General features: G+C 40.8%; 1 protein-coding gene across 1 annotated transcript in view; it reads left to right on the top strand.

The window, feature by feature from the left end:
* Positions 1-12432, top strand: part of SMC6 (structural maintenance of chromosomes 6) — a 317112-nt gene that overhangs the window by 249980 nt on the left and 54700 nt on the right. The window contains 1 exon segment of the mRNA XM_029595951.1: positions 739-844. Coding sequence (XP_029451811.1) covers positions 739-844 — 106 coding nt within the window.

The following is a 12432-nucleotide window of genomic DNA, read 5'->3' as shown; positions in this document are numbered from 1 at the left end:
GAACGTACTCCCAAGCTGCTGCAGGAAACTCTGGTCTCTGTGCCTTTGACCCATTCTCTGACCTTTCTCGGGGATGGGGGTAGGGGGTGAGGGTATGATAGCACCATCAGTGCCTAGGAGTAGCAAAATCCTAAATCCGCCACTGCCTCTCACACCAAATTCTGTGTTCCACTAAAGACTAGGTCTAAAATAGCTTCCCTTCTTGTTGGTTCTTGTACCAGCTGTTCCATGAAGAAATCATCTAGGAACTTTACCTCTCTAGCATGTCCTGATGTGATACTCACCCAGTCAATACTGGGGTAATTGAATTCGCCCATTATTACTGTGCTGCTGATTGTTAGCGTCCCTAATTTCTTTTAGCATTTCATTGTCTGTTTGTTCATTCAGGCCAGGTGGATGGTAATATACCCCTATTGCTATTTTATTCCCCTTTTCACCTGGAATTTCTTGTAGTGATATAACTGATTTGCCATTCTGGAACATTCCTCATAATGATAAAAGGATGTGTCTAAGTTTTTTAAAAATACTTGTGTATGCAGTATACATATTACAGGCTTTATGATCAAATGTTATATTTGTCCTGAACTTAATATCTTTGAAGCTTGTAGTAAATCTGCTCTAATCTTTTCTAGAAGACTGATTTTTAACTCTAGTGTATAGGTGGTAAATCTATTACTAATATTTTACTTCTATTTTCAAATTGCTCATCTGATGCAAGTGTGTTTAATTTTCCAAAAGGTACCTTACTGTGCGCTGCAAATTCTACTTTGATACTTTATTATCTCAACGAGCTTATTCTGGAAAAATAAGTTTTGACCACAAGAATGAGACTCTTTCAATAACAGTAAGTATTTTATATGTATAATTCATTCTTTTCTTTAATGGAAGATTAAATATCACTTGCAATTTTATGAATATTAAAATTTCAAAGGCAAATCTGAACTATAAATAGGCACACTAGGTCTTTTTCTTCATTAAGTTTATCAGTATTTTCTCTGAAGATGTGCAGTTTTACCAGTCTCACAAATGTCATTTGACTGAGCATTGATGCCAATCATACTGAAATTTCCAGGCTTCTTTTTTATAAGAAAGGCTAAACCTTTTCTTTGCTCTTGCTTGGCAATTCCTGTGCTGGAGCAGCTCCACAGCTCTTCTCGGATCTCCTTTCCCCGCCATATCCATTGGATGTTCTTACAGCACAACAGTATTTTTCTGAGGGATCTCTATTCTCCTGGCTCTGGCTGTTCTGCCAGAACTTGATATGTGGCAGTTTGTTTTTTTAATATTATTTATTTAATGAAAATGAAGTTTTCTTGGAATTAATCTTGAAATGGGAAATGGCAAGAATACTACAAATAAAAACACAAAAGAAAAGAAAAGATGATAATTATAACATTACTGCCTCACAAATCAAGCCCACAAGAAGGGGATTTCAAAGAATTATACATGAAAAATATATAAGAAAAATAGCCAGTTATTTCAATGTCATGGTGATTTAATTATTTCAATGTTGCATCATATCACTACATATTCTTGACATTGAAATCTGCATCAGCATCTTTTCATTCCCCTGCGAACCAGCGTATAGGATCATGAGAAACAGCGAGTTGCACTCTAGGTTTAGAATCACCTTAAACACACCTCATTGAAAAATAAACAGTTACAGAAAAGCCTTAGGTTGTACTGGGTCAAAAAAGGTAAAGTGATTTCTCTGTATTTTAAACACTTGCAGGGATATGTAGGAAATATCTCAACCTGCAGGACAGCTTCCTCTAAATGAAGGTCCAACAACTTCCCTATATAGATCCCTTAGTTATTAAGACATGGAAGTAATTTTTAAATTGTATCAGGTTTTGCAGTCCTGCATGTACAAGCACATTGAAAATAGGGCTAGCGGTGCAAGTGGATATTTAGTATGCTCATACATGTGCACCTACTTTGAAACTGGTGAAAATGTATGTACAAAATACATCTGGGGCTTTAAAAATTAAAGCCCTGCATGTAATTTCCCCCTCCATTTTTGACCCAGATAAAAATACCACACTGTGTAAACAGCCAGAGTTTTTACCTTTCGAATAATTTTTTACACTATCGAATAATAGAAGGACTAGGGGGTATTCCATGAAGTTAGCAAGTAGCACATTTAAGACTAATCGGAGAAAATTCTTTTTCACTCAATGCACAATAAAGCTCTGGAATTTGTTGCCAGAGGATGTGGTTAGAGCAGTTAGTGTAGCTGGGTTCAAAAAAGGTTTGGATAAGTTCTTGGAGGAGAAGTCCATTAACGGCTATTAATCAAGTTTACTTAGGGAATAGCCACTGCTATTAATTTTATCAGTAGCATGGGATCTTCTTAGTGTTTGGGTAATTGCCAGGTTCTTGTGGCCTGGTTTGGCCTCTGTTGGAAACAGGATGCTGGGCTTGATGGACGCTTGGTCTGACCCAGCATGGCAATTTCTTATGTTCTTACCTGTAAGGGTCTGGGGGCGGGAACGGTGTTCTGCAGGGATTTTACCTGTGTAAAAACAGTTAAAAATGTTCCTCTATCGACAAACGTCCACTAGGAATTGGACTGATGCTCAGTTTTCTAATTCACTTTCTCCACAGAATTTTTACTCAGTGGAAAATATTAATCAACTTTGGTTGTATCTTCCAAAATAAGTTGTAAGCAGGTGGATACCTGCTGTCTTGAGAGGAGAACACATTCTGAGCATTTCAGAATGAATGCTGCGGTTTCATATGAGTATTAAGTTGTATGTTTTAAAATCATTTTTTTAGTTTTTAAACTATTAAGGAAAATCTACAATATCTGTTTAACTCCAGCTGTAATCTAAAATAGTTTTTTATGAGAGTTAAGGTTGCTATCAGTGAACTTACCTAGGCTTAGGAAATCTGTGCATTTTTTGCTTTATGAGGTTGAAAATCTAAGTATTCTAGACTATTTGTATTAAAAATTAAATATAAGCTTTGAAGGCCCCAGAGGTTTTCAGTCTAGTATGGAAAAGAGGATTGTGGTAATAGTCTTGTCAGTTTTATAATGGCAGTTATGGCTATTGAGGTTTATTGATTTTGTGAGAACAGAAAAACCTTGTTTCCTTAGGAGATTTTCTTTCTAAGGAAGGTAAAGATTTAAGGTAACACTAAGAAGTGATTTTTGTCATTCTCTGTGGACAGAGTCGTATCTTAGTGATTAGAGCAGTGGGCTGCAAAGCAGGTAAGCCAGGGTTCAAATCCCACTAATGCTCTTATGACCTTAGACAAGTCACTTCACCCTCCATTGCCTCAAGATTGATTTTAAAAGCCTTATGTGCGCCAAAGCCAAGAGATATACACGTGACTCGGACTGGCACTTGCCATGCGGGTTTTAAAAAGCGCATGAGTACACACATATCTCCCAGTACACAGACAAATCAAAACGTTTATTAAAAAAAAAAAAAGGGATGGGGTGTGGGCAGAGCATGGGCGGGTCATGGGCATTATAGGAGGGTCTCGTAAGTATTAAAATAAACTAGGCGATTCGGCGTGGTTTTAAGGGTCTGAGTTGAAAAGGTGAAAGGGAGGCCAAATAACGGGGGTGGTTTAGGAAATTCTGATCAGTTAACTGGATGAACTGAGAAAAAGTGCTGTTGCATCGGTGCATGTTGTTTTTAAAATCCCCCCGCCCCCCCCCCCCCTTTACGCGGTAGAGCTGGCATTTGTTTGCACATGCGCACATCTATATAAAGTGGTGCACGCGTACAGCCGGTTTTATGTCTTATGCGCATATCCATGCGTATGTTATAAAATGGTCGCATCTCTGGGTGCAAGCCAGCATACGCGTGTACATGCTGTTTGAAAGTTATTGCCTTAGATTCTGTGCTCTCTGGGGACAGGGTAATACCTACGGTATCTGATTATAATCAGCTCTGAAGTTCTAGAAAGGTAGAATATAAATCAAATAACATAAATTGGGAATCTTAAGTACTGTCTTTATCCCCACGAGCTAGAAATTTACTTCTTAATAATATGCCTAATTCTAAACTCTCAGAGTAAGAAGATATCTATTTAGATTTGGTTACACCTTCCCATATTGTTTTGTGAAGGGTGGTGGGAGGGGTAAGTTTCAGGGGGGAATTTTAGTTGTATATTGCAGGGGTCCACAACCACCGGTCCGCGGACCAGGACCGGGCCGTTGGGGGTTTTTTGCCGGTCCGCGGCACCGCCAAGCACCGGCAGGTGTGTCGCGTGCTCCCAGTCTCTCCTGCTGCTCTTCCTTCCCTGCTGCCGTTGCCGCTGGGCTGTCAGCACGTTCAAGCCCAGTGGGATCGGCAGTGGTGCTAGAAGAAGTTGTGGCACCCACAGCTGGCCTTTTCTCCTTCCCGCGCCTGCCCCCCCCCCCCCCCCGTGACTCGGAACAGGAAGTGATACACAGAGCGGTGCGCGGGAAGGAGAAAGGCTGTGCCGCGTGGAAAAGTAGCAGCGGCGGCAGCAGCAGCGGCCCCCGAGCAATCAAAGCAGACGGTAATCGGGAAAGGAGACAGCAGCATGAGCCTCCCGCGGCCGATGGGATTCTTCTTTCTTGGCCTGCGGGAGCTGGAGGAGGAGGCTGCTGCAGCTACCATTTGTGCTCGGGGGGGGGAGGAAGTGAGTGAAAGAAAGAGAGAGAGAAGCAGCCAGCCAGCCCACTTGTGTGTGATTGAGAGAAACTGGTCAGAGAGCTGATGTGTGTGTATGTGAGAGACAATGAAAGTGATTGCTCAGGGAGATGACTGATGTGTATTGAGAGTGTGAGACAGTCAGGGAGGTGACTGATGTGTGTGTGTGTGAGAGAAAAAGCTTAGAAGTGAGAAGTCTGGGTATGTGAGAAAGCATGGGCGTAAGAAGTAAGAAGCCTGGTGTTGAGGGGGGGGGGTGGGTGTGTGTGTGTGTGTGTGAAAGAAAACATGGGAGTGAGAAGCCTGACTGTGAGAGAGAGCTTGGGAGTGGGAAGCCTGTGTGTGTGTGTGTGCATGCATGAGAGAGAAAGAGACTGGTTGGTAAGGTGACGGTGTGTGTGAGAGAAAGAGACTGGTGTGTGTGAATGTGAGAGAATGTGATTCAGGGAATGAGAAGCCTGTGCACATGGAGAGTGAGCATGGAAATGAGAGAGACTGGTGTGTGTGTAGCAGAGAGAATGTGATTATGGGAATGAGAAGCCTGTGCATGTGAAGAGAGTGAGCATGGGAGTGAGAAACCTGGTGTGTGTGAGACACAGCATGGGAGGGAGAAGCCTGTATATCTGAAAGAGAACATGGGAGTGGGAAGCCTGTGTGTGTGTGTGAGTGTGAGAGAGAGAGAGAAAGAAAGTGATTATGGGAATGAAAAGCCTGTGCATGTGGAGAGAACAAGCATGGGAGTGAGAGACTGGTGAGTGTGTGTGTGTGTGTGAGAGAGAGAGAGACAGAGAAAGTGATTATGAGAGTGAGAAGCCCATATATGTAAGTAGAACACGGGAGTGGGAATCCTGTGTGTGTGTATGGCATGAGAGAAACTGTTCAGGAAGGTTACTGGTGTGTGTGTGCCAAAGACTGTTTGGGAGATGATTGGTGTGTGAGAGACAGAAACTGGTCATGGGGGCATGACTGGTATGGTGCTTGTGAGAGACATGAGCACTAAGGAAGAGGACCATAAGTATAGAGCTTAGCTTCTACTGCTGCTTCTGGTGTGTGCCACGGCCTGCATGGAAGAGGAGTAGGAGAGCTGCTGGAGGGGGTAAGTAAAGCTGGCTTTTAAAGTTTATTTTTCGTGATTGACTGCCATTTTAATTATGTGATGTCTGCTTTTTTGAAATATTTTATTGGTGTTTGGAGAATGTTTAATAGTTTTTATGAGTTTTTAATTGTTGGGTGTTATTCTGTTCATAGCTGTTTTGAAACATTTATTCTGCTTATTAGTATAGTTTTACAATTATTTCTGTGTGGGGATCTATAGCTGCTTGCTAGTTCTGTTTTCCTAATAAGAGGTGTATTGGTTTTTGGGATCTGATTTAATATTTGTAGTGTTGCCTTTTCATAGATAGGGTTGCTCCTGTTTGAGTGTATTCCATAATACAGGTGTAACTGTGTGCAGATTACTACAGATCCTGGGAGTATGTTAGGTCGGTTCTGTGTCAGTTACCGAGATGAGATATTTTACTAGCATGTAAGCGTTTGTATCGGGCTTATTTGTTGTGTTTTCTCAAGAGGACATGCATTGGTGGTAAACTGCTGTCTTTTCATAAGTAGGGCTATTGAGCCTGGAAGTAGAAGGAGTTTGAGTTGCTGTTACTGAGATGACACCAGAACCAGAATATCTTTTTTGTAGGGTGAGTTGTATGGGGAATGTCATAATTCTGCTTACATCCATTATTGTGGGTCAAGGCGGTTCCCGTGGATGCAAACTGTACTTTTACATCTAGCCCCGTGACGATCATGGGTCAGTGTGTCATGCATGTGAGAACCTATGGTGAGTTGAGTCACATTCACATTATAAATGTCATAATTAAATGATAAGTGTGCACTAAAGTCCAACCCCCTCCATCACCCCGCCCTGCCGGGCAATGGAAAAATGGTCTTGCTTGAAGCCGGTCTGTGGTGCAAAAAAGGTTGGGAACCACTGGTATATTGGAACAAATTATCTTACCTGAGGAGGAGCAAAACCCACCCTCTTCCAGGGACTCTGCTAAAAACAAGCAAGACCAATTCAGGCATATAAGTGGATGATGTCACCAGTGATAATGTGGAACGTGCTATCTTAGAGCTCGGAAAGACTTAGAAGTGGTTTTTTTTTATTTATAGTTTATTAAATTTCTATTACATTTACAATGAAAGAAATCAAGTAATTTTGGAATACATGTCAAATTCAAAGAAAATCTAACAAGAAAACCTTAGACATAGTAATTCCAACTATTAAGTCCACATTATCTGGGAAGCCAATATTAAGAAAACAATAAGGCAAATTGTCAATCCATATAGACCTATGGAGATAATATTACTTATATGACCAGTTTAATTATCCATCTCATAGGCTAGTTATGAACCCATCACCCCCCTTTATCTGTAAAAAATACTTCCAAGTGGTCAGGTTGAAGAAAACCAAACTTGTTCTTTTGGTAAGTAATAAGAGACTTACATGGAAATTTGAGGAAGAACGTGGCCCCAAGGGCCAACACTCTTCCCCTTAATAAAAGGAATTGCTTCCGTCTCACCTGGGTGCTTCTAGAGACATCCGGGAATACTTGGACTATTTTACCACAGAATAAGAAATTTTTATTTTTGAAGTATTTCTGTAAAACAAGATTCTTTTCTATTTCTAACCCAAAAGTCACTATCAAGGTGGCTCATGTTGTAATATCATCCCCAGAGGTCTCTAGAAAAGTTGTCAAATTGGGACTATTGTCTATTTCATCCATTCCACCCTCCATTGCCTTCACATCTTTTTTATAACCAGATATATATAATAGATATTGGATATAAGCAAATCATTATTTATACCCAATACCTTTTACATACTTCTTGAACAGTTCTTGTGCTGAAAGCAATCTGGTATATGGAAAATTTAAAAATCTTAGATTTTTACTACATATGTTATTCTCCAACATTTTTATATATTATCATCCAAGATTTTTATATATTATCATCCAAGATTTTTATATATTATCAATGTGTCTTTTATGAAAACAGTCCCACTAGCTTGCAAGGTAGTAATCGGAGTACTCAATGCCTTATTTACAGATTCCAGCTGCTCTATTCTTTTCCCGTGACCGTCCAGTTTTTCTTTAATCTCTGAGGAAAACACAATGGATTGGGTCATGGACTGAGTCAGTCTCTTTTCCATTTTCAGAACAGCCTTCCATATATCTGCCAGGGAGATGTTCTCAGGCTCAGCTATTTCAGCTTCTCCTTCCCCTTCGCCAACAGGCAGTACTGACCCCAGAGTTCTGGGGTCACCCTCTGTTGAAATTGGCAGTTCTTTAACAGTAGGAATATTTAAATCACTTACCCCTACGTTACTATGTTCTTTATCGGATATTTGGTCTTGGACGGGATGGGACTTGCACTCACCCCAGATGAGAAGGATATATCTCATGCAATCTCTCTCGAAGATTGACTCACTAGCTGGGTGTCCATCGGGCCTTTCATCTCTTTGGAAGCAGGTGTAGAAGTTGCAGGCTTTACTTTCCTTTTTTTCCCCATTAACGTCAATGAAGAAACTTTCAGCAAAATTTTACCCAGGGGCGCGCCCCTTTGGCACCGCTGTGCAGGTCTTTAAATAGGTACAGCCCGTCTGGTGGAAATGACATCGGGGGTTGGGAGGCAGATTCAAACGCTCCCCAGTTGACCGTCCCTCTCGTCCTCACCCTGCAGCTCGTCTCTCCGGTAAAGGCTTCCCAACTTAGAAGTGTTTTTGAACATGCGCAGATGCTGCAGCACAAGTACACTCACTTTCCCCCCTCCCAGGAGTAAAAGTGTATGTCACTCTTTTTTTCAGCCATCTGTCATTTTACCAAATTTTTTGTAAACCTTATACATTTTTTTCTCTTCCGTTTCCTTTACTTTTTTTGTGAGTTCACTCAAAAATTTAGTAATTCAGCCCTAGTAAATTTTCTAAAGGGCCAATTTAGGTGCCTAACTCCAAATGTTAGAAGCCTAAACTCTTTGAAAATTAACGCCTTTATTTTCCTTTTTGTGAGTTACCTAGATTGGCCTATGCTAGGTGTTGCCTACATTCTGGAAAATAAATAAGGATCATAAAATACATATTTATTACCCTGAAAACAATAATCTACTCCAAGGTCACTCAAGAAAAAGAGAAACCCGGTATTCAAAACCTGCCATTGAAGATCTAAGTAGTGTTAAGGAAAAACATTAACTGCTTGCCCATTGAATAAAGAATAAAGGTTTGGTTTTTTTTTGGGGGGGGGGGGGGGGGGGGGTTTATACAATTTCATAATCTGATCTCTGTCTAACTCCAAAACAAGAAACAATCCAAGTTCCTCTTTCTAGCTCTTGTTCTTGGGGTGTTTTCAAAAATATATAAATATTTAGGCTATCCACCAAAGGCAAAGGTTGTACAATACCTTCCTGAGGGATTAAAGAGCCATTCATTAGAACATAAGAACATAAGAAAATGCCATACTGGGTCAGACCAAGGGTCCATCAAGCCCAGCATCCTGTTTCCAACAGTGGCCAATCCAGGCCATAAGAACCTGTCAAGTACCCAAAAACTAAGTCTATTCCATGTTATTTATTTATTTATTTATAACTTTTCTATACCGAAGTTCAAATAACTCCGGTTTACATTGCAACCATAAAACAGTGACAAAGTTGTCTTACATAGAACAGGTGGAGAGAAAAACTTGGATACAGCTTAAGCATGTGGAGTAACATGTCAAAACTGGTAAGAACTGATGAGTTGGCTTTTTGGGGTGACAAGGTATTCCGAGGGAGGGGGTAGGAATGAGGGATTGGAAGGGGGTTGGAAGGTGGGGGGGGGGGGGGGGGGGGGGGGGAGGGTAGCGGAGGGTTACCATAGATTTAATGAAACTAATATACATATATTAAATAGCTTAGTCAGCGGAAGAAAAAGTGCTTAGGCATCTGAGCTTAGGAAGAGAAGGTCCGTGGAGGATGAGGCAAGGACAAGTGTTATGGGAAGGCTTGTCTGAATAGTAGCATCTTAAGTCTCTTCTTGAATGTAATTGGGCATTGTTCCAGCCTAAGGTCCGGTGGGAGCAGGTTCCACTGTTTGGGGCCTGCGGTGGAAAAGGCTCTTTTACTAAAGGAGGTTTTGAATGTAGGTGTTCTAAGAGTCCCTCTTTGCACTAATCTCAGAGGACGGGTTGAAGCATGAAGTTGCAGGGGGGTCGATAGGTCCAGCGGAGAGATGTTAAGAATGGCTTTGTGGGTGATTACTAAAAGCTTGTAGAGGATTCTGAATTTGACTGGGAGCCAATGGAGCTTCTTAAGGATCGGTGTTATGTGGTCCCTTTTGTTAGACTTTGTGAGTATCCTTGCAGTTGCATTCAGAAGCAACTGGAGAGGTTTAATGGAGTTGTCTGGAAGGCCTTGAAGAAGAGCATTGCAATAATCTATTTTTGAAAAAATGATGGCTTGTAAGACAGACCTGAAATTTTGAAAATGAAGGAGGGGTCTTAGTCTTTTTAATACTTGAAGTTTGAAGTAGCACTCCTTTATTGTGTTGTTAATGAAGCCTGTGAAGCTCAATTGAGTGTCCATGACTCTACCCCTAGGTTTCTGACTTTGGGAGAGATGGTTGGGAGAGTTGTAGGGGGTAGGTTGTTTAGAGAAAAGTTACCATCAGTCAAGCAATGTTACCATTGCTAATGGCAGTAGCTATTCTTTAAGTGAACTTAATAGCAGGTAATGGACTTCTCCTCCAAGAACTTATCAATCCTTTTTTAAACACAGCTATACTAACTGCACTAACCACATCCTCTGGCAACAAATTCCAGAGTTTAATTGTGCGTTGCGTAAAAAAGAACTTTCTCAGATTAGTTTTAAATGTGCCCCATGCTAACTTCGAGTGCCCCCTATTTATTTATTTATATTTATTTATTTTTAATTTTTATATACCGAAATTCCTGTATGAAATACAAATCAATCCGGTTTACATGGAACGGCTAATTACCTGGGGTTTAAATAACCGTCCAAGGCTTTTACATAAAACGGTTAAATTTACATATAACGATTAAAACAGTAAGTCTGTGTTTAACAATTTAACAATTAAACAGGAAATTGCCTGGGGCATTAAGTGCATGCATAACGGCTTTACATAAAATTAAACAGCAACTCGCCACTGGTTAAAATGAAAACAATTGAACAGGGTAGTGGAGGGGGAGCAAAAAGGAGAGTAATAGCTGAATGCAACGAGGGAATGAGTACCAGGAAGGAAGTTCAAAATTGAAAGGGAGGTGTAGAAGGGAGGAACGGAAAGAGTGGGAGAGATCCGGTTGGATAGTTGAGAAGGACGACTAACGTGGAAGGGAGGAGATCAGTGTTAGCTACAGAGGAGGGAGGACCTAGGGGGGAGAGAAAGAGGGGGAGAGTAGGAGGATAGCAAGGGGAGAGAAGTACTGCCTATAAAGAGAATCAGCATAGTGAGCTTAAGGAGGTAGCACTTAAATTAAGGTATCAAATCATGTCATCCTAGTAGCATTAAGTATCTGGGAAAGCTTGACTGAAGCTTTCCCAGATACTTAATTCCCTAGTCTTTCTACTATCCGAAAGAGTAAATAACCGATTCACATCTACCTGTTCTAGACCTCTCATGATTTTAAATATCTCTATCATATCCCCCCTCAGCCGTCTCTTCTCCAAGCTGAAAAGTCCTAACCTCTTTAGTCTTTCCTCATTGGGGAGCTGTTCCATTCCCCTTATCATTTTGGTAGCCCTTCTCTGTACCTTCTCCATCGTAATTATATCTTTTTTGAGATGCGGCGACCAGAATTGTACACAGTATTCAAGGTGCGGTCTCACCATGGAGCGATACAGAGGCATTATGACATTTTCCGTTTTATTCACCATTCCCTTTCTAATAAGTCCCAACAATCTGTTTGCTTTTTTGACTGCCGCAGCACACTGAACCGACAATTTCAATGTGTTATCCACTATGACGCCTAGATCTCTTTCTTGGGTTTTAGCACCTAATATGGAACCCAATATTGTGTAATTATAGCATGGGTTATTTTTCCCTATATGCATCACCTTGCACTTATCCACATTAAATTTCATCTGCCATTTGGATTCCCAATTTTCCAGTCTCACAAGGTCTCCCTGAAATTTATCACAATCTGCTTGTGATTTAACTACTCTGAACAATTTTGTGTCATCTGCAAATTTGATTATCTCACTCGTCATATTTCTTTCAAGATCATTTATAAATATATTGAAAAGTAAGGGTCCCAATACAGATCCCTGAGGCACTCCACTGTCCACACCCTTCCACTGAGAAAATTGTCCATTTAATCCTACTCTCTGTTTCCTGTCTTTTAGCCAGTTTGCAATCCACGAAAGGACATCGCCACCTATCTCATGACTTTTTACTTTTCCTAGAAGCCTCTCATGAGGAACTTTGTCAAATGCCTTCTGAAAATCCAAGTATACTACATCTACCAGTTCACCTTTATCCACATGTTTATTAACTCCTTCAAAAAAGTGAAGCAGATTTGGGAGGCAAGACTTGCCTTGGGTAAAGCCATGCTGACTTTGTTCCATTAAACCATGTCTTTCTATATGTTCTGTGATTTTGATGTTTAGAACACTTTCCACTATTTTTCCTGGCACTGACGTCAGGCTAACCGGTCTATAGTTTCCCGGATCGCTCCTGGAGCCCTTTTTAAAATACTTGGGTTACATTTGCTATCCTCCAGTCTTCAGATACAATGGATGATTTTAATGATAGGTTACAAATTTT

This window comes from Rhinatrema bivittatum, chromosome 3 (assembly GCF_901001135.1).
Source record: "Rhinatrema bivittatum chromosome 3, aRhiBiv1.1, whole genome shotgun sequence".
NCBI lineage: Eukaryota > Metazoa > Chordata > Amphibia > Gymnophiona > Rhinatrematidae > Rhinatrema > Rhinatrema bivittatum.
Note: the sequence above shows the minus strand (reverse complement) of the source record. Positions and strands in the feature narration are given on the sequence as shown.